Genomic DNA, 23,297 nt, shown 5'->3' with positions numbered 1-23,297 from the left:
AGTATTTGGACTACCATTCAACAGCTTTTCTGGCTTTTATATTCAAAAGTGAAGAATTAGAAATTCTGATATTATTTGTTAGGAAGTAATGGAATTTCTGAACTCAAATGTCATTTTTTAAAACAAAGTTATGCACACATTCTGGTAAACTAGTACTTAACAAGGCATTATAGCTTCTGTCACCTAGAAATTTGCTTCCGAGACCTTATTTTTCCCTTAAAGTGGCAAACCGGGCTAACAGAGAACTAAACATTTGCAAACCTAAGACTTTTCCATGATGATTCTTCAGCGACCTATTCATTTGGCTCTTCTGCTGCTTTTATCCTTCAAGACCATGACATCTTAAAATTCCTTTTTTCAAAAAACAAAAGTAATTGACAATTTGTTCTAATTTAAGGGTTTCTCCTCTTCAAAAATCTGAAGTTGTTGAAATGGTTAAGAAACAAGTTAAAGTCATAACACTTGCCATTGGTGACGGAGCAAATGACGTCAGCATGATACAGACAGCACATGTTGGAGTTGGAATAAGTGGCAACGAAGGCCTTCAGGCAGCTAATTCTTCTGACTACTCCATAGCTCAGGTAAAGCATCATTTCTGCAAAACAGACCATTCGTCTCCATCCACTGACACTATGAAGAGGAAAATACTAATTTTTTTCCATTCTTATTTTAGTTCAGATATTTGAAGAATCTGTTGATGGTTCACGGTGCCTGGAACTATAACAGAGTCTCCAAGTGCATCTTGTACTGCTTCTACAAGAATATAGTCCTCTATATTATCGAGGTATTTGCAAGTTAAGTTTAAAAATCCTTGTCATTTGCTTATATATTTGCAACTTTTCTTTGTGAAGACATTTTCTCATCATTTTGATTAATCCTTCATTTGCCCACTTTTTGTAGCTTCTAAATATGTTAAAAAGTTTTGTCAGCCATAGAGCATGGTGTTGAAATTCTGGCTGAAAATGTTATATATTGCTTTGGTAAGAAATGATGAATTACAATTGCTAATAAAGTAATGTGTTCAGTTTTTAAAAGACTACAAACTATATAGCATGTTTTATAAAGTTTAAGAACATATGAGAGAAAACAATGCACTGTTTAGGGATGCACACCAGGGAAACTATTTAAAAAGAAAAGGAAGGGAATAGTGGACGTAAAACTGAAGGTATCAGTTCTACTAAGGGGTCTAGTCAGGAAAAATACACTGGTAGTTTTGCTAGTATTGGTCATCTTGTAGTTCTTATTGTTTCAGATTTACATAATTATATACAAGTATTCCTTGCTGTCCAGGTCTGTTTTGGTGTCTGAGTTTAGTAGGTAACAAGAACCCAGACAGTGAGGAATTTGTCTAAAAATTATCAGAATAATTATGTCTGGATAGCAAGGAATTTCTATATTCCTTTTCGTGTAGCAAATATAACATCATTTTTAACGTGAAAACTTAACGCAGGTCAGGAATATCACTCCTAAAACGATGCATTTTGTTCTGCAAACGTTTTTTGCAGAACCTGCTGGATACCAGGCACCAGGCTTAGTTCAGCAAGTAAAGCAAGCAAGCTTCCTATCCTCCAGAAGCTTGCCAATAGAAATATCAAACAAGCCACTTGTGTAATTTTACATTTTCTGGGAACCACATAACAACAAGTAAAAATTAAAGCCCAAATTCGTTTTCAATTATATTTCATTTAACAGGATCTATTCAATATTATTATTTCAACGTGGAAGCACTATAAAAAATTATTAATGCAGTATTTCACATTCTTTTGTTCATACTAAGTGTTCACAATCTGGTGTGTATTTTACATACACAGTATATCTCAGTTTGGACTTGTCACATTTCAAGTGTTCAAGAGTCACATGGCCAGTGGCTACCCCCGTGAATAGCACAGCACCAGTAGATGAATAAGTAAACTGAACACTCAGGAGGTGATGTTATCTTTTTTTTTAAGATATGACCATTTTGTCATCAGAAGCTATATTGGTAATACTTAAACTCTAGGTGTTACCAGTTTCTTGCTCCTCTTGCAGCTTCACAAGGCGTGACGATGAGTACTCCGTAACTGGTTAAGAAAACCCTCCATCTTCCACTCCTGTCAGAGGACCCGCCTATGCCCTCATACGTCTGCCCTGGGCTCCCTTGTACATGTTTGTTGATGCCACCTTGCCCTCCACTCTGTTGACTGTTTCTGCACATCTATCAGAAGAGACAGAATCTAACCTTATGCTGTGTAGAAATAATACCCCATACTTCACACCACAGAAGTAACACTATAAACAAAACAGTCAGTAGACTGCGCATTTCCCTTATTGATACATTAGTTGGGAACTGCTGTGTGTTTGCTTCAGCTGCTCTTCATGCCTCTGTCTGAATGTTTATCTCCTTATCGAAATGTTCACGGAGCATAGTTCTTATTATGTCAGACTAATACAATTAAAACTTAGTTTTAAAGTGTGCAGGCAGTTTTATTTATTGGTCACTAAAAATCTGTAATTAGGTTGCAACCCATTAGATAAAATAATCAAACGCTTTATATACTTGGAAACATAAAGAAGATAATCTATGAATTAGCTTATTGTTCATTAGTGAATTTGGTCTGGAATAGTCTGTGTTTTGAAGCAAAATGCACTTCCAAAATAGCTTATGAGATCACCCAAAATATTATTTTTGTTTATCTAAATTTGTGATTCTTTCCTAATATAATTATTTTTAATTCACAGTCCCCTCTATAGTCCTAACTTTTCTAATTATATTTTCTTCTCGTCCCAAAACACTGGCACTCAAAAGAATATCAATTTATAGTTTATTTACATATACTCCTGAAAGTATCATGAGTTTAAAGCCACTGGCAGCAATAAATCTACTTACAAAAATTTAATTTTGTAAAATGAAATCAGTACTCAGCTTGCCACTTCTTAAATCTAGATTATTTGACAATCAACAATGAAGTGGTCAAAATTACATACTAATGGGAGAAATAAAATATATGAAACTCAAGTGAAAAACTAAATCTGCATGCTCTGTTTCAAATCCAAAGTTATGCGTTTGTGGTTGATTAGCCCTCAGTTTCACTGGGCTTTGAATTGAAAGCCTCTTCGAGAGATATTTAACACTGATCAGATTCTTTACATGTTGAAAAGGAAGTGAGTCCTAAACTTTACTGGAAATCTCATTCTTATTTTTCTTTTAGCAGTTTATGGAAATGTATTCTGAATATAATTCAACTATCTTGGAAATGAATTGACCTTTTAAATCAATTCCCAGATACCCAACTTTTGCCAGCTAAAACAAGTTCTGCAGATGTTAATGGCTCATGTCAATACTGTGAATGAATTAGACAGAAAACACATCGTTGAATGTCCCTAGTGAGGACAACTGCCAGTCTCGAATCTCCCCTTTCAGTTTTTTGTGCTGAGCGGGCGTGGGAGCAGAGGACTCACTGACTATTTGTAAGCTACTGTTTAATATGCAGAAATGCTCCATCGGGGAAATGTCTGTGAAGCTTTAACTGCCACGCCTCTACTGGGACGAGGAAGTTAGAAAATAATACCAGGACAGGAAGGTCTGAAGTTTCTTTGCTAATAAAGGAATGGTATGGAATGCTACGGGTTTTACAGATTATCTGCAAAAACTGCTTTTGCCATTGTTGTACTGCCAGGAATGTCACTATCTAGCTATTCCATTGCCATAAATTACAGCCAAACAAATAAATACAGATTTGGCAGGTGGCAATATAAAGCGCTTGTTTATGGTGGCCGCCCAGCAGCAACCCTAGGTGTTCATTGAAATTGCTGACATTTTCTAAAGAGATTTTTTTTTTCGTTTCTATGAAACATCTGCCTCCTTCCTAGCAAAATAAGACCTTTTCTTTCAAACAGTCGGTCGCATCCAGGTTTTCCGGTAAAATCCCAAAGCAAGGTAGCGTTTCTTAATTCCAGAAGCTTTGATTAAAGTCAGTGAGGTGATACATTCTCAGCGAGTTGTGTTGGGATATGGATTTCCTGTGAACTTAAATAATTTAGATACCTCCCCAGAGGGACTGATGTTTTCTTTCTGCATCCATGGTTTTGTTGAGTCAAGGGAGGGACTTTTATGTGTTTATAGTAATTTAGGTGTTGTTTTATTTAGTACAGGATGCATTTCTAATATATCTTTTGACTACAAATCTCAGACTAACTTGAAATCAGCCTTCTGGTAGACTTTTCACTGTTAAAAAACCTCTTTTTCCTTTAAAACATGTAAACTTCAATGCCAAAATATTTGTATGAAGATGTGTGCTCTATTGGAAGGATCAATTCCTATCTAGTCATTTCTCCCTTTTTAAAAAAGAAATTAGAATATTAACTTTTTAAAGTGCAGGAAGAAAGTTTCTAGAAACGTGTTCACATATTCAGTAGGAAAAATGAAAAGGTAAAAATGTGTTGATAGCTTTCCACTTAAAAATGTCTGCATTTCTCTCACAAAGCAGTCAAGTGGTGCATTTTAAAGTATACTTGGACAGCGAGCATGCTGGTTTATTTGCAAGTTATTTTGAATTGGAAACGGTATGCAAATGTCCATTGATTTGAGGGAGATCCTAAATTTCAAGCTCATCGTGGTGTTTTAATCAGCACAGAATGTTACGTACAAAGAAGCCAGGACCATCCACATTTACAAATGTTTCTTAACACACAAATTTATTAACATAAATTTCTCCTGTTATACAGTATTGATGCTTACAGATGCATTTATAACCTTTGAGCCAAATCATGTCCATTAGAGAAATTTGGTATGCATGCAACTTCAGCTTCCATCACACCAATGAAGATTAGACTGTATCTTCATAGACTCCTAGGTCATAACTGAAAGCTTGTGTTTAAAAATTCCTTATATTACATCATACCCTAAGAAATTTGAAAGAGCTCTTTGGTTTGTAATACCACAATAGATCACAGTCGCCTTCAGGGAGGACATTACCATCAACCAGAGCATCACAAATATGTATTTACATAATCCACATCTCAAAAAGGCCAAATGTGAAAACACAATAGATAGCATTGAAGTCTGTCTTGTCAATTTGTGTCTACTTAATGCTTTAAAAAAAAAAAGTTTAAAGTCGGCAGCACCACCCCAAGGAATAAATTTAACTTCATGTCAAGATGCTAGGTTCTTTTAAAGTTTGCATATAGCAGTGAATGGTCTGGCTCCTAGCGGAGGGCACATGTTCACATTTTTTCTGTAAATATGTAGCAAAGCAAGTAAGAACTTCAGATTTGACTCCCGATTTCTATGCTTTTGTTCTTTTCATTGTTAATGTTTGTTACAACCCTAACACAATTTGGACTTATTTTTCATGTGCTATTGCTACTTTGTTCTCTTTTCCATCTCATGAAGCCAACATTGGTTTGTATATGTGCTCAGTCATTCCTTTCCACTATAAAAAGGAAAAAGATCAATGTGGGTACAGAAACTGTTCATAGGGAGGCCAGCCTGGGTACATATTGATAAATGGTGAATTTGTAGCCATTCATGCTTCCATAATGAGGTTAAATGAAACGTGAAGTGTAGCAAAGTCCCTGCAACTCCAGTTCAAAAACTCGCTTGACCAGCATGTCCAGACTGCTGTCCCTGAACTGGTTTTTGGTGGCGGTGGTTATGGTTTGACGCTGAGTTTTGGTTTATGTAATCTCATTGTTGGCCCAGACATTTTACTCTTCCAGATCAATGTGATTTTTAATTACATTTTATGTCTGCTTTTTAAAAAAATAATTCATGGATTTTTGATTTACTGATATTCACTTTAGTTTTCCGTTTGTCTGAAACATGCCGGAGAAAGTTTCTCTATATTGCCCCTTAATTTTGTAGCCAAAGTTAAGCTTTCTGTTTTTAAGAAAAATGCAAAATGTATAAGAACATGTTGCTCTATTAAAGATTTGTTTTTAATCAAAGCATAAATTTAAGTTACAAAATATTTTTATATAAAGAAGCACTTTTTATATAAAAGTATCTTTAATATATAAATTCAAATTTTGCATTCTGATGACTATAATTATCAAGAACTCTTAAAAAAGGGGGGTTATGTTCTTTGACCCATTAATTCTACTTCTAAGAAGGAAAAAGAAAAAGGAAAAAGACAAAGACATGAGGAAATTTTGGAGATGATAGATATGTCTGTTACCTTGGTTAGGTAATGGTTTCATGCATGAATGCATATGTCCACACTCACCAATTGTATACATTAAATGTGTGTCATTTTTGTTTGTCAGTTATACCTCAATACAGCTATTTTTATTAAAAAATAATTTGTCCTAAGAAATAGAGATGTTTGGGATATCTGTACAAGAATATTCAGTTCAGAATTATGTATAATAGCAAAAACCAGATGCAAGCTAAATATCCAAAAATAGTTACAGCCACACTGTAAGGAATATACATCCATTAACGTCATTTTAAAGGACATGTAGCAAAAAAAAAAAAAAAAAAAAAAAAAATAAAGGACATGTAGCAACTTAGGAAAATATGTATTAAATAATGTTAAGAAGGAGAGGAGCAGGACATAACACTATATATAGCTTTCCAATAAGGTAAATCTATGAAAAAATATATAAATGAACTACTACATGAATACAATCAAAGCAGAAGAAAATAAATGGTGACAGTATTATTATAGGAAATTGCTTTACTTTCTAAATAAACATTTTTAATTATAATAAAAACAGCAATAATCTTTATAAGAAGGCAGATATTTTAAAAGGGAATTGGAGCTCTAAAATTTTAATGGCATAAAATATATTCTCTAATATGCCTTTTAGGAAACAATGTTATATCTAATTTTTTTTAAATCTGTCCTTGCCTATTGATATAGTGTTCTGATTCAGCAAGTGGAACCAACTCTGACTTAAATAGCAAAGACCTTATGAAAGAATCCCTTCAAATAAAAAGGAAAGCAAAAAAATGCCATTTTAAAGGGAGTCGTGAAAATACCATGTCCGTGAGGCTTTTATGCGGTGGTTGAGTGTATAGCAGGTTCTAAGCAATGAGTTTATGGTTTTTGTGTTCTAATTGGGGGTTTGGGGTTGTTTTCTTCCTAGATTTGGTTTGCCTTTGTTAATGGCTTTTCTGGACAGATCCTCTTTGAGAGATGGTGCATAGGTCTTTATAATGTGGTAAGTTTAGGACTTTTTATTATTCCTGTTCTATTGCATACTTTGAAGTAGAAGTTCGCCCTGAATTTGGCTGCCTGCTGTAACGACCAGTTTGTGCACTTTAGATGTTTACAGCAATGCCGCCCTTAACTCTGGGAATATTTGAGAGATCATGCAGAAAAGAGAATATGTTGAAGTATCCTGAATTATACAAAACGTCTCAGAATGCCCTGGACTTCAACACCAAGGTAGGAACCTGTGCCCTGGCAGGACTTGCTTTACTGCTCCAATTGCTTGGGGCTTTGGGTCTTCTAGAGCCAAGGAAACAACTCCAGGGTCCAGACCATGGCAGGTCAGATTTGCTTAAGGTTCTGATGTGGACTAAGAATGTGTTTTGTTTTGCTATAGATTTGAACTGTAACCACCGTTCACTGGAGTTTGCTAGGCAGCAGTGAACTGGGTCTGGCAGGCAGAGGGGGTATCCCTTTGGCCCCCCCGGCTACCTGTTTTTGCAGTGTTGTAGGGAAATGCTCACTCCTCACAGGGGTCAGTCCTCCGGGACTGACAAGGACTGTCTTTACACATATGAAGTGGTGAGAGGTGATATATCATTCTTTACTAATTTTCTGTTTTATGAAATAACTTTGTCCTCATTGGAATATTAGATAGTTTGATTGGGCATTAAAAATATAGTCTCTGGTAGATAACTCAGCCATAATACTCAGTATTTCCAAGCCATAAAATTTTAATATAAGATAAAAGATCCAACATTTTATCTAAAATCATATTTGGGTTTATATCCTATATAGCAAGCCATAGGCTCTCATCATCTTTGCGATCCATGGTATTTCTTCATCTCAGCAACAAAAATATCTGATTTCCTGCATAGTTTACTTTCCCACAATTATTTATTCTAAAATGTTTCCACTGGTATTTGTTAGTAATTCTGGTTTCCATCCAGTGTAAATGAGGAAAAAAAATTTTTAATTTTATAACAATCAAGGTAGATGCCATTTTGAAACTATAATAAAAGTATCAAATACTTCACAGAATTTTTTTCCCATTTAATATAGTGCATGTTTATTATGTTATGCATGCTAGATTTAACTTAAATTCAGTTTTGAATTTAGGAAATTAATGTAGGCTATTTTAAATATTTATTATTTCATAAAACTCTGAGATGACATTTGTTCTCAGTATACCAAGGGAATAGAATGAAACAGGTGTGTCAGTGCCTCTAACCTCACACAGTAAATGATGGTGTTAAGTTTATCGCCAGGATGTTGTTCATCTTCTGAGATGAAGTCTTCAAGAATGCACCGTGCATGTGTGTCCAGGTGTGCAGATGCGTACAACTTGAGGGCACAGTTTTAAATAACTGAATTTGGTTAAATTAAAAAACAAACAAACCTAAAGCGTTCTTTGATTTACACCATTGGTTCTAAAAAGTACTTTTAGTGGTTTCTTAAAACCATTGCTATTTATAATATGCAAAGTCTATGCTTTTATTTTTAAGTTTTATTTTTAGATTTTTTTTTAATTTACTTTCGATGTCCAGTTTGTATTAAATTCCACTGCCTTGCTGTAATGTTTTTCATTACCTGTGGTGAGTATTTTCAAGTAACAGAAAGCCACAATCGGGGCAGATACAATGGACCATGAGCTCTTGTTTCCTTGAAAATGTAATCTGAGAGCTAGGAAGGTGCTAGGCCTCCCGGCACACTAACAATAATCTTCACCGACCCAGACAGTTATATCAACCTCAGTCACACGTCCCCATCTCCTGTAGCTTAGGCTCCGCAGTGCTCTCTTGAGAGTTAACTTCCCAGCCACTACCTTGGCCGTGGTACTGTTGCTTACAAACATAAAATTGATCCTCACAGAATTACCCAAAACCATTCCTAGAAAGTCACATCCTTTCCTACCCTTTGCATATGGCAACTTAGAAGCAGCTTTGTGGCCAGTGAAAAAGTATAGCAGGTCTTACATAGTTTTAAAGTGTGAGCATCCTTCCTTGTATTTTTTGCTATTCTTTTGGTGTATACAAAGTATTTCATTGTCTGCAAAGCCCAGGCATTTAGAAGAGTCACCAGATCAACCCAAATAGATTCTACAACTCCAGTCTCCATTTAAATATTTATAGATACACAGGATGCCAACAATTTTTATAGGGTTTATGGATTTTTCTAATGAATTCAGTGAAAGTTGTTTGAATATATCCCACACAAACGTTTGGAAAGTCAGGGACTCATGGTTACCAAGTGCACGGTTGTATACACAGCAGTGGCTGTGGGTCCCCAGTGTAGAAGCATTGTTGCCATGAAGGATGATGGTTACGTTTGTTATGGTAAAAAGGGTCGGAGGTTCTGAGGTCATGACAGGGGTTAAAGGATTAACATGTGACAATAAGGATCGGTCAGGAAAATGGAAAAGTAGAACTAATTTTTCTTGCACCCACCTGTGCTTTCTGTCAAATAAAAACTTGCAGTAATGACATAGTGAGGAGAAGAGACAAAGGTTAATGAGTAACACAAGTTCAGATGTGTAATGTATTGGAGCATAAATTGGATCATACAATCCGGTGTAGCTGGGTGAACTAACAAAGGAGGTTGAGATCACAGTGGAAAATTTGGGGAGGCAGGCAACTTAATTTCTGTTGTTTGAACAGCTTAAAACTATTAATACATGCCAGTTTTATTTAGCATAGGTTTTGTTTGCAAGAAGCACTTTTGAATGACAAAACTACAACCGTTCAAAGGGCCATAAGGGTTCTAAACAGTTTTTCTATAACTTAATCTTTCACATCCATGTTACAAAGAAAAGATCGGTGATAACTTGCTTTCTTGTTCTTAAAATACAATAGATGAGAAAGCAATAACTATTAAATGATGTTATAATTGTATGAAGTTGGATGTTGACAGGTGTTTAAAAATTGTGAAAGTCTTTTATAACTTCGGTCCTAGTGAAAATGCTTTGCTTTAGGGAATTGTACAATTTAAATGTTATACTTGCTATTTTTAGTATATATAGTGTGTGTGTGTGTGTGTGTGTGTGTGTGTGTGGAGAGAGAGAGAGAGTGCACGATATCCTTACCATTAAAAAGTTTACATTTTTATTGCACATAGGAAAGAGAAAGTAGAGATTTCACCAAATTACAATCTTTTAAAAACTCTATTCTGGAATTATGAAAATAGTCCCGCTTAAAGAATTTCAAGATCTGCAGTTATTTTCTTTTTCAGGTAGAAATTTAAATTTTTAATACTTGGTTTTTAAGAAGCAGAAAAAAATTCAGTGAAGCTGAAAAAACATTTTGAGAAACATAAAAATAAATAAATGACCCATGAAGGTCTAAGAGGCAGAAAGTGTCTGTCAGTTCTATTAATTCACAGTGGTGGCCCAACAGAAACACGTTTTGTGAATCTAGCTCACAGATAAAAAGAAAGGTCAGAGTTCACGGAGCTAGTTTATCGCAAATGGTTCTCATGGATTTTTGTTTTCCCTCAGGTTTTCTGGGTTCATTGTTTAAATGGCCTCTTCCACTCAGTTATTCTGTTTTGGTTTCCACTAAAAGCCCTTCAGTATGGTAAGTAGAAAGAATATGAATGCTAAGAGATGACTTTTTACTTTTTTAGAAAAATAATTCATTGTCAATATATGTTGAAAATTTTAGCAGTGTTTCCTGTTAATAGTTTTTTTTCCTCAACCTAAAATACGTGCATCTAAAAGTTGTACACACTTTAAAGATTTTTACTATTCTTTTGGGAGCAAAGTGATTTAATATATGCAAAGCCTTTCTTTTCTACTTCTCATGTTTTCCAAACTTGCAGTGAGTTAAATTTTAGGGCTCTTTTTTTTCCTCCGTTGATGTATAGTGTGAAGACAATAGTGCTCATATTTTATGTCGTCTATTTATTATACCTGTGAGGCATGTATCAACTCTTTATACTGAATCTAATCAGACATGCTGGTATTTTCAAGTTCTTGAGCCGGAGCTTTGAATGAGATTTTTAATATGTTTTTATGTTCATCTTGGAGCGTAAACTTTTTCTCTGCTTGCTTTGAGGGGGTGATGTTTTTCTGTCAGTTTTGAGAGATAGGCTCACGGTGAATTTCCTCTACACATAAAAATGATTAAGGAGCCACTTTAGAAAAGAGGTCCCTGGGATGCTTAAGCTGGTGCTGCTATGTCTGGAGCAGACCTTGCCCTGAGATCCCAAGGAAGACGGCTGACCATTCAGCTTGCAAACTACAGTACTTCAAACACAATACCTCCACCCAAGGATCTGTGCGTCCTTTGGAGGTACTGGCCGTCCTCATGGCCTGTGAATTAACATTGGTCCGTAAAATGCAGTGCTGGCTGTCCTATCCCACCTCCAGAGGGATCCTTGTAAAACGTACATCAGACCAGGTGCCTCTCTCCTCAAAACCCCACAGACTCTTATCATATTTAGAATGAAATCCACAGCCCCAGCCTTGGCTTACCCACCCAACTCCTGCCTCCCCACCGGTGCTGTCCAGCCAGCTTTCCTCCTCACCATTCTCCAGCCCACAGGCCGACGTGCTCGTCTCATCCTCGCCAGATGTTCCCGCTGTTCTCTCCCTCCCGCCCTCGGGGGTGTTCTCCAAGAGGCCCTCCCCGATCACCCTGCCTCAGAGAACCATCAACCCCGCCCCCGCTGCCCCTGCCCCTCTCTCCCACGCTCCCCTATCTTCTTCATGGTGCTTGCCTGTCCGGTGTGATATATTTGCTTATTTTTTTTTATTATCATTCTCCTCTGTTAGAATCAAAGCTCCAGAAGCGCAGGGAACCGTCTGCTTAGTTCACTGTTGTTTTCGTGGTGCCTAGAACAGTGCCTGACTCACGGTAGGCACCCAGTTCACCGTGGATGAGTTCATAAGAGCGTGCGGCATGAGGGGGAGGCTGTGAGTGTCACAGCGAAGGCAGTAGTTTCTTGTCCTAGTTGGAGATTTTCATCTCGTTCCTTTATTAATTGCTCTGCTAGTACAACGGTGAATACTTTCTTATTTTCTAGGCCATGGAAATAAGTATGATAAGAAAATCTAATTAAATATAAAATATTGACCCAGTGGGCTAGGAGAATCACAATGGCATTTTTTTAGGTAAAATTTACATACCATAAAATTCACTTTTTTTAATTATACAATTCAGTGGTGTCTAGTATATTCACAGAATTGTGCCAATGTCCCCACTGTCTGACGCCAGAACATTTTCATTGCCCCACACCCATGAACAGTCACTCCTCACTGCCCCTTCCCCAGCAACCACTGATTTTTGTCTCTGTGGGTTTGTCTATTCTGGACATTTCATATAAATGGAATCATAATACGTGACCTTAGTTCATCCTTATTGCGGCATGAATCAATACTTCATTCCTTTTTATGGGTGAATAATATTTCATTGTATGGATAGACCACATTTGTTTATCCATTCATCAGTTGATGGACATTTGGATTGCTTTAGCTTTGGGGAGCCATAGAGTGTTGAAATCCAGGGTACGATACAGGACTTTAGACAAGTTCTCCAGGTAGTTTGTTTTCATAACACAAAATCAATGTAGATATGAAAGACTAGGAATGTCCATCTATGAAACTGCTGTTTTAGTGTTCTAAATTAGAAGAAAAGAAAATATCAAAAGTAGCTCAAAATGGTACTTCCCTGGTGGCACAGTGGTTAAGAATCTACCTGCCAATGCAGGAGACACAGTTTCAAGCCCTGGGCTGGGAAGATCCCACATGCCGTGGAGCAGCTAAGCCCGTGCGCCACAACTACTGAACCTGTGCTCTAGAGCCTGCAAGCCACAACTACTGAGCCCATGTGCCACAACTACTGAGCCCGCATGCTGCAACTACTGAAGCCCGTGCTCCGCAACAAGAGAAGCCACTGCAATGAGAAGCCCACACACTGCAACGAAGAGTAGCCCCTGCTCACTGCAACTAGAGAAAGCCCGCACACAATGAAGACCCAATGCAGCCAGGAAAAGAAAAAAAATTAGCTCAAACCAAGCAGCATCCACCTTACCAATCCAAAGCACTTTAGCAATGACAGGGTTTGAAAGGAATTCCTAAGTAATTCCAGCCCCAGGAGAGCAGATCCCAAGTCTCCCTTTGCATTTGTCTGGGGAACTGCCAAAGCCAGCGGGCCCCAGCAGAACCAGTTCACCAGGGGTGCTGCCTGCGGAACCCAAATCTAGCCAAATCCAGAGAATGTGTGCTTTCTCTTCTTAAGCCATAAATAACATGTAGCATAAACTGTGTTTTAGCATCCTGCTTTTTTTGTCTTGTTTTTATTTTTACATAAGAAATTTTTGGGTTTTTTAGCTTTTAAAGGGTGGGGTACAGAAGAAATATAAATAGCTATGTCATGTATGGCTAAACATTCATTCATTCACTTGCTTCAGCGTTTCTCAAAGTATGGGCACCTGAGAATACTTAAGACTTTTTGAGGTCTGTGAATGAGGCCAATTTTCATAGTTTCAAAATTTTTATATTATCAAGACAATATTTGTCTTTTTCATGGCTGATGCATGAGGAGTAGTGGGCAAAATTGCTGATACCTTGACACAAACAGTGGTACAATTGTGCTAGTAGGCATTCTTCACTGCCATGCACCAACATTAAAAAAAAAAACAATCCCCAAAACCTATTTCACCTAAGAATGCCCTTAAAGAAGCTGTAAACCTAATACTTTTATTAAATCCTGAAACTTGATACACATCTTATGAATATTCTCTGTGACAAAATGGGAAGTGTACGGAAAGCACTTCGGCCGTGTACCAACATGCAGCGCTTCATCAAGGTAGAGTGTCTTGGGGATTGTTTGAGTTGTGAGCTGAACCAGCTACTTCCATAAGGTTACAGAATCGTGCATAAGTAAAAGATCCATTCAAAGTGCAAAATGGACCAATGGATTTTTTTTAAGGTTAGCTATATTTTTTTACTGTAATGGGTTTATATCATTACGTAAGTTTCATGTGTAGAGCAGTCTACCTCTACTTCTGTGTGCACGACAGCATGGTCCCCACCAAAACAGTTTCAGATTCTACACTGCAACTAACCTTTAGGAAACTATCTCCATCTCTGTAAGAAACTTCTTGAGGGTTAAAGTAGTATCAAGGAATGACCACAGTTATTAGAAAAGATTATTAAACTGTAATTTGTTAATTTGCTTCTATGAAAGTTCACAGATTAATTGCAGACATTCATATTTGTCCACAGCATACCCACAAGACACATTAGCACGTCAGATCTGTGTCCTTCATCGAGGGATACTCCATAGCGGAAGGGAGTCTCCTAGGTTTCTGGGCTGCCCCTTAAGCAGCCCTTCCTGGTGACTTTTATCTGAAAACCCTAGAAAGGGGGCAGCGTCACACTATGGAGCGTGGCTGAGTGCTTTATATATTTACCTCATTTGAACCTCAAGCCTCCTCCAAGGTAGATAGTTTTGCTCAATCTTTGACGTGAAGAAACTGAATTCAATGGAGATTGATGATGAATAACCCACGATGGCACAACTTGTAACAGAACCCCGCCTGGCCTGTATCTCCAAATCTCACCTGACGCGTCTTTTTTCTTCATACCAGCACCACACTCCCTGTCTCCTCTCATAGTTTATTCCAACATATTTTGTCCTTACATATTAGGCTTTGAATAAATATTGTCAAACATGTACATAAGTAAAATACCATATGACACGTATCATGGGTTTTTTATTTTTCAATGGTACCAATGATTAAATTATTTTCAAATCTTTATTTGATTTTTTTTTTAATCAGCAATAGTGATTTTTGTTTGTGGGTACCACTCCCTTCATCTAAAGCCGTGTTTCTTAGTCGTTGCTGGAATAACAGAATACCTTTAGATGTATCTGTGAATTCAGCCAGATCCTCAAAGAGCCATCTGCCTGGAATTGTACTGGTTGAGCTGCTTTTTCGATCCAGTGCCAACAACTTTGAGCGATAGTTAAGAAGGCTCCCTAAAACCCTCATCTATATTGTTAACAAAGTTCTTTATTAGGGCTTCAGAATGCCTTCTCCTGTCTCACTGCCTATAGCATTAAGCTCTACTTGAACGATTTTGGTGGTGGTTTTTTTTGTTTCTGTTTTTATTTTTGTTTTTTGTGTTAATCTCACAACCCTGAGGATTGGTTAGCAAGTCCAGTTTCCTCCCTCATATTGGCTATAGGAAATCTAATTTTTATCTGTGACCCACATTAAGCAACTTTATGAGACTTCGTACAGTGTTTTGTTCAATTAGCCTCATTTCTGGCTCCATTTTACAGCTCTTGATTCCCCTTCTTTTGTTCACCAGTCCTAAATGGACTTATCTTTGAAAGGATTCTGAAAGGACCTCAGTTATTTTCTTTTCGAACGAGCCTCTCTTCTTTTCATGCAGGTACTGTATTTGGAAATGGGAAAACCTCTGACTACCTGCTGTTGGGAAACTTCGTTTATACTGTGAGTGAGAGACATTTGCCTCGTTTGCATAAAAATTGAATTTTCACATGAGCTTGTCTTCAGATTTAAATGTGTGCATTTCTGGATTTAAGGGTTGTTTACACTTCCCTTTCAAAATGACATGAGGTGTTTTGACTGTTAAGAGATTATTTTACATCAGGTTATAAAAAGGTCATTTAGGTTCACTGGCTTTATAGGCCTTTGGTTGCTCTTATTCTCAATATTCCTTCTGTAAAACTCTTACTGCCTCCCTTTCCCTCTTCCTCTTCCTCGTCCCTTTGTCCTCAGGTTTCTTTTGTGCCCTTATTCGTATTTTTTTGGCTTTCCTAAATTTATGGCACATATTACCATTCTGCTTCGGTGTTTAACCAATAATTATTCTAGAACTTAATGAAAATAAGGTTGGGAGAGAAATCCCCAGTCTTTGGGGGCGTTTAGCGCACACAGAGCATGGACCCCACTGTGTCGGGTCACGATGCCAGGCACTCATGGAGGATGCAAGGGTGAGTGGGAGCCCTACCCTCCCATCACAGAGCCAGAAAACTGCGTTAAAACCATTCTGCCCTCTAACATCCGGAGCGCCACCTGGATGCAGATACGCACGGCCACACAGTCAGTCTCCAGTAAAAGTTTACTCCAACCTTCAACTCTGACTTCTCCCCGCCAGTGTCCTTTCCCCTCTACTCTTGTGTCCCTCTCCGTGAGGGGGAGTGTGCTGTCCTAAGTACTAAGTGGCCACGGCTGCAGCTGACTCCATGGAAAAACTATCGTGTGATGTTTAAACAACTGAGTGATAGGAAGTGAAGACCATTAAGTGAGGGGGATTAAGGTTTTGGCAAATCCGGGCTCTCCTTTCCATTGACATCGATGAAGTAGTAAAAAAAAAAAAACAAAAAAAGGAAAAACACATATGGGGGGCTAATGGTTTGTCCTCATACAACACAAGTGCAAAACAGAAATAATAGTTGATGGACTAAGCTTAGAAATAAATCAGAGTAGATGTCATAGATGTCTCTGAGGGTCCCTTTAAAGTATCCAAGGCTTAAGAGGGAGAGTTTCTTTAATTTCGTGTCAGGATCGCTCTCTTATTTTAGAGGTTTTTAATAGCTTAAATTAAATATTTAAATTTTATAGCTTAAATTAAATATTTAAATTTTAATAAGTTTTATTTCTACAGATATTTATCCTAAATTGCAGTTAGATATCCCACTGAGAAAGCTCAAATGCTTCACTCCGTCCTGACTTTATAACCCCACTGGGAAGCATCTAATACTATGTACAAACCCTTACAGTGCCCAAAAGTAGGACTACGCCCTTGAAGCATTCACTGCTCACCACACTTCCATCCCTGCAAACTACTGAAGGTGCCCCAAATTCCTTTGACTACTACTAGTATTTAATATGTTATTTTTTATTTTAGATAGATAATAATACATAATGCTGCAGTGCTAAGCACTGTTCTTGGTGCTTTACCTATAAAGTAGGTAAGCTTTATCAGTCCCAGTTTACAGATGAAGGAGCTGGACCCAGAGAGGTCAGGTAACTTGCCTTGTTCTGTATCAGAGTAGTTAATAAATGATGGAGTCTTGAGCACAAACAGTCTGACTCCAGGGCATTTTAGTCTGACTCTGTTTAACCTTTAAGCTATCCTATGGAAAATACAGGGCAGTCCATTAAACCTGGGCCACCGACTTTAGAATTAGTAGCATGGCCACCAATGCCAGTGGGTGTTTACAGCAAGGAGATACAACAGGCTCTTACATAATACTCTGCAGGGTTTCAGGTAAGTAAAGTTCCAGAGTAAGTGTTCAGATTTCTCAGTATCCAGTTATATAACTTTTACAATTTATCTTTAAAATTAGAAAATGGAGGCTTTAAGTACTATAGTTATAATATAAAATTAAAGCAAGCTTGGAAATCCAAGATAACTGTAGACGATTCTCCATCACTATTCGTGAATTGTGCAAGAAGTAGGCAGGCCCATGCTCAGAAGCTCATGGCTGGACTGTCAGGTAGTGAGGGTGACGGGAAGGCAGGGAAGGGAGTCGGAAATGTGATGCTATAGATGGCAGTTCCAACCGGTTGTGATCGTAAAGTTCAGCTGCACAGCTAACTCATTTGTTTCTTCGCTTGTTGGACATACAAGTCAAGCTGTGAATACTCTACCAGTCTAATTTGATGAACTATTATATTTATGAAGTAAAATAACATTTCCCTTCTGTTTCAGTTTGTGGTGATAACTGTGTGTTTAAAAGCTGGACTGGAAACATCGTATTGGACCTGGGTAAGAGAATCTTTAGTCACAACCAAGGCATATCGCGTTTACTTATGTGTTATCGCTGATTTTTGTTGTTTTCCATTCTAACTGTATGTGTCCCTTTACCCTAGTTCCACAGGTTGCCCACTATGGGGATCAGGAATGGAGGGGGGAGTACTGGAGACCCTAGTTCGGAACCACTGAGTAAAACTTAAATAAGTTTATGTACCACCAGACTTCTCAGAGCCCTTAACATATTGTTGTACCTTGTGAATAATATCCCTTTATGGAAGGAGGCCTAGGAACCTTTTCTTACTAGTGTGTCACAAGACTGGCAGAAAACTCATTGGAAAATGATTCTGGAGACCAATAATATTAGCAAAAGATTTGTCCTCAGGCATTTGTGGATATCCAGTCTAAAGAAAACAAGTTGCATTTTAGATATGTTAGGGTTGACGTATATTCACATCCAGGTAGAGAAACTCAATAAATAAAAAGAAAGTTAGATGCTCAAGGGAAAGAAGGGCACAAGAAATTTGGATTTGACAGTCACCAGCACAGAGATGAGTACTCGCACAGGTGTCTTCACATCTTCCAGTGAGAGCATTCAGAGCAAAAACCAAGGAGGCTTAAAGATGGTAGCAGATAGAAAAGGTGAGAGTGAAAGGTAAGACCCACCAAAGGAGGGAGAAAAGGCACGGTTCTAAATGCCAGTACCACAAGCATTCTAACTGCTGTGGAAGAGATGCCTGTTTAATGAAAGATCCAGTTAAAACACACAATTATGTAGTTAATAATTGCCATAGATAATATTTTATGGATGAGGTAAAAAATTAATAAGGAAAGTTGGGAAAGCTTCCTCAGAGCAGGAGCCCTCCGCCTCCCTGAACGTCCTTTGACTCACATTCCCTTCTTTCACAGTTCAGCCACGTAGCCATCTGGGGCAGCATTGCACTCTGGGTGGTGTTTTTTGGAATCTACTCATCCCTGTGGCCTGCTGTTCCCATGGCCCCTGATATGTCAGGAGAGGTAATGTATCCTAATAACTCATGATCTAACAAACCCTGAAAATTGGTATTCACTAATGAGCCTTAATTGCTTGGCTTGGGTTTATATTAAAATAATATTCGTCAATTTAAAAAGCTGTTTTTAAACTCCACCGTTGTGAGTGGTAAACATTGAGAGAATATTTTAAACGTGGACGTTTTACTTAAATCTGACTTACCCTTTCATACGCGTAGCTGGGATAATAAAACGTGATCATCAGGAGCTTGAATCATGTTAAGGATATCCACATAGAGGATGCCATTTTAAAATTAGACCATCAGTCCACACACACTTTTTGAATAAGCGATTTGGGGAAATGGTAAGCTTGTGTCTTGGGACAGCCTGTCTTTTCTTTTATTATCTCTTATTCTAAAGAAAAGGCTACTGTCACTAGATTAAATGCACTTTTAGAGTTGTCTTAATGACATCAGTTTGGTTTTCATTTTGAAAGAGTTAGGATATCTGACATTTCAGCCTTATCATGGTCTACTTTCAATTCCGTCTGTCACTTTCTCGTTCCACTGGTAGGAACTGAGTTATTAGGTGTTCGTGGGGGAGTGTCACAAGATCTCCTTTCGTTCAGAAGAGATTCCAGCAGTAGGAGGGTGTATGATTTCAGTTGCAGGAAATTTGACATAAAATGTATAAAAGAAAATGTGGAAAACATTTCAGGATTTCCTGTGACCTCACAGTAACTTGCAAATCAAGGTAACGTGAGCTCCGTTACAGTACATTGTTTTCCCGCAGTCACAGGAAACCTTTCTAGGGGTTTCCATTATTTGTTTCCCTAAGTACTGCCTGAGTACCTTTCACTTTTGACAGTCTGGTTTATAGATCATTTTCATGAAATTTTATCTGACAGCATCCTGCTTTTTATAAATTAGCAGAATGCAGACACATTACAAAAAATGTTGCGGTTAAATTTATTAGAGAGAGGCATTATATACTATTACAGCAAAACCAGACATATCAAGGAGCATGTACTTCCTTCCACCCAAAGGGAAGGCTTCTTCTGGAACATGTACTGTGAGCCTGAGAAAATTTACAACATGTATTTTGAGGAGAATAGAGAGAAAGCTGTGAACGCATCTCCTCCTTCCCTTGGTTTGACTCCTTTTTTCCTGAAGAAATAAAAGCAATGACTGTATATACAGTCTGCTGATACCACTTGGAAATTCCAGTCCTTTTCTTTGTTTTTATTAAATGTGCGCTATCCGATTGGACCAGCTTTTCCCCAAGGTCAATTCTAACTTAATATCTTTTTCATTAGACCTCATTTTACCTCATGTCTGAATGTTTTATTTTCAAAATGAGTGACACAAAAGATTTTGAAATTGAGATAGTTTGAGCAGCTGTAGCCAGTCTCTTTGAAGACAAGAACAGAGTTTTTGACCACCTACTTCTAGGACAAGTGTGAAGTTTGACTGGCTTTTAGCCAACCAAATATAATTCTACCCTTGCCTGTAGAATTCCTGGTATTACCCAAACACAAAACTTAATATCATCTCTTGAGATTTGCGGTGATGCTGTGTTTAATTCAAAGTGAAATGGATGTCAGTACCCCATCATGTTTCTGTTCACTTCATATACAGTGCAAAGTGCTAACAGGGCTTCTTTTTCTTGTTGTTTTATTGCTACTGATGCTTTGAATATGAAGTTTAAATAGCTCGAACTCCATCAAAAATAGGAAGAATGGATTAATTCAGCTGTAGGCTTGACTAGCTTGTCCACAATGTAAATCTCTTTAATGTATTTAAAGAAAAGAACAATACTTTAAATTTATGTAGTACTTACCGTGTGCAAAGCATCTTGCTATGTGTGTGTGTGTAAATGAGTCTCACAACAACTCCAACAAAGGCAGATAACAAGAACACCACGCACATTCCCCAGGAGAGAGAGTCTGCCTTTACTGTTGCCTTGGGCGCTAGGGTTTTAGGCCCAAAAATGTTATGGCAATACTCAACTTTTGAACATTTTTATTGTGTTTAGCAACTAGTTCTACTACAATTCAAGCAACTACCCTTAGATTTACATTTTTTTAACCTCAAGATTCTATATTTTAGTCAAGAATATAGCCAAATACATATATGTGGAAGATTCATTTCTGTGCCAACAGTTACATCTTTATGCATGTGTGTATATATATATGTATATATATAATTGGGCAACCATCTTGAATACAACTTACTATTACAATATATATTACATGTATATTATATATTACATGAAGTAATATAGTGTTGTAAATAACACCAGGATAAGTACAAGTATCCACAGTCCCTGACTTGACATGTTTTATGTAATCCAGGTCATGAAACACAGCCCAAGACATCCCCCAGAACGTAACACTATTCCAAAGGATTCCTGGTGTGGTGAAGGTAACTTTCTGTCACCACCACCAACAGGGGCGAATCCAAGGACGATACCCCTAGGACTCCAGTTCTTTCCTGTATTGATTTGGCAGCAGGTCCTTCGAAACTAAATAATTAAATTGTGTGTATGTTTGCATTGTCTGAAGGCATGGTAAGAGCGTCCAGCATGGAACAGAGTACTTAATAGAGTACAGAATATCACCTGAACCAGGATGGGGAGAATGGAGCTGCTATTGTCAGTCTGCCTACTCCATCTCTATTAAGTAGGCAGACTGACAACAGCAGCTCTATTCTCCCCATCCTGGTTCAGGTGATATTTTGGAGGATGAGGTATCGTGTGGTTTTAAAAGGCACTGACACAACAGAGCAGTTCTTCAAAAAGACAGCCAAGATCTGGGAAAAATAACGCCAACAGTACCTAAGGTATGTTGAACACTTTAAGTCCTTGATATGCATTCATTCAATCGATTTAACAACCGTCATTTGAGACGCTTCTGTGGGTCAGGCGCTGTGGATTCATCAGTGAATAAAGTAAACAGGAATCCATGAGCTTCTCAACTTTTCTAGTGGAAGGTGACAGGCAAATAAAATACTTAAGTGAAATATATAGATGAATGTAAGTGCTGTAGAGAACACAGCAGACATGAGAAACCGAGAACCATCATTTCCATTGTTTCCCATAGAGCCTTGTCATGGTCAAATAAAGAGCCACTGGAGGGGCTTGCGAGAGGGGTGTCATGGTCTAACTTATGTGTTCACAGCAGGACAATAGCCGCTGTGTTATGAACCACTTAGGAGACTATTGCAATAACCCAGGCCAGAGGTAATGGTGGCTTGGGCCAGGAGGGTGGCAGTGGTGAAAGTGGTCAGAGGCTGAAACTGGTGTGAAGGTAGCATTATTAGGATTTGCTGACAGATTGGACATGAGGAGTGAGAGGAAAAGAAGTCAAGGTGAACGCCATTGTGTTGGCCGTCACCATCGGGACGTGCTTGTCCAGCTCACTGGATCCTCCCAGCAAACTTGTTACCATACTGTTTTACAGGTGAGGAAACAGAGGCAGAGAGAAGTTAAGTAGCTCCTCTGATACCCCACTGGTACTAAGCGACAGAGGTACCATGTGGTTTAGCTGTGGTCCCAGGGTCAGCTGCCTTACACACTGCCCAGTGTTGCTCCTCTGATCACAGTTATTCAGAGGATTCCGCAGTGTCTAATCTGGAAATTAGAACTCTGAAGGGACTGCCCCTCATTGCAGGTATTTCAAGGATTCGTGTAGATGAGGGAATCTCTGTTTTTAGTTTTCCTGACAGCGCTGGGTCCTCCACGTTTCTTCTCTCTGTGGGCATGTCGGTGGTCCTAGTCTTCCTCTGTCCATCCTCTACACCCAGCCACGATGCCAGAATGCTCACCCTCCTCCTCACGTGTCCACTGCCCCTTCGTGTCTTTACTGGTTGCTCTGACGGAATGGTATCAGGTTCCTAGTGCCCCATAAATGTTAAGTAAATGATGGTGAAGTAAGTTTGTTTTCCTTGCTTGTTTGTTTTGAACAAACACATGAGAAATGGTAGAGGAGAGGTGCCAGAGAGGCAGAGTTCAGCTGAGATAAGAACGTCCTGCTAATATGCAGAGATGTCTACAATGTAGCGATTTCCAGCCTCAGAGCAATGCTAGTGCTACTCACCAGAGCTTGCCCATCCACACCTGCTAAGTTGCTTCCAGCTGCTGAGATTCAGATTCTCTGTGGACTTCTCTTCACCATGTTCTCTCCAGAGCAGTATCTTAAATGTTGAAGAGTACAGACTGTTCTGCTCCAAGCAATGTTACCTGGAACTCAGAGTACAAATTATACACAAGTTAGGCAACTTACAGGTACGGGTCTCATGCTTCTGTATTCAGCGTGGACTTCGTATTCATGCATAGATCAGGATTTTACAGTCTTTTCCAATTTTTGTCCTTGATTTGCCTTTGTGGCCCCCATCTGAAGACAGAGCCATTCCTCTCAATATGTTAAAAGAAAACCCTTGTTC

General features: G+C 38.2%; 1 protein-coding gene across 4 annotated transcripts in view; it reads left to right on the top strand.

Annotated features, from left to right (window-relative positions):
* Positions 1–23,297, top strand: part of ATP8A1 (ATPase phospholipid transporting 8A1) — a 220,683-nt gene that overhangs the window by 167,498 nt on the left and 29,888 nt on the right. For all 4 annotated transcript variants that reach the window (XM_057729004.1, XM_057729006.1, XM_057729005.1 and 1 more), the window contains 8 exons: positions 398–581; positions 674–784; positions 7,069–7,143; positions 7,248–7,370; positions 10,627–10,705; positions 15,535–15,596; positions 17,824–17,880; positions 18,775–18,882. In XM_057729004.1, the coding sequence (XP_057584987.1) occupies positions 398–581; positions 674–784; positions 7,069–7,143; positions 7,248–7,370; positions 10,627–10,705; positions 15,535–15,596; positions 17,824–17,880; positions 18,775–18,882 (799 nt within the window). The remainder of the gene's footprint in view (positions 1–397; positions 582–673; positions 785–7,068; positions 7,144–7,247; positions 7,371–10,626; positions 10,706–15,534; positions 15,597–17,823; positions 17,881–18,774; positions 18,883–23,297) is intronic.

This window comes from Hippopotamus amphibius, chromosome 3, assembly GCF_030028045.1.
Source record: "Hippopotamus amphibius kiboko isolate mHipAmp2 chromosome 3, mHipAmp2.hap2, whole genome shotgun sequence".
In the NCBI taxonomy this organism is placed as follows: Eukaryota; Metazoa; Chordata; class Mammalia; order Artiodactyla; family Hippopotamidae; genus Hippopotamus; species Hippopotamus amphibius.
Note: the sequence above shows the minus strand (reverse complement) of the source record. Positions and strands in the feature narration are given on the sequence as shown.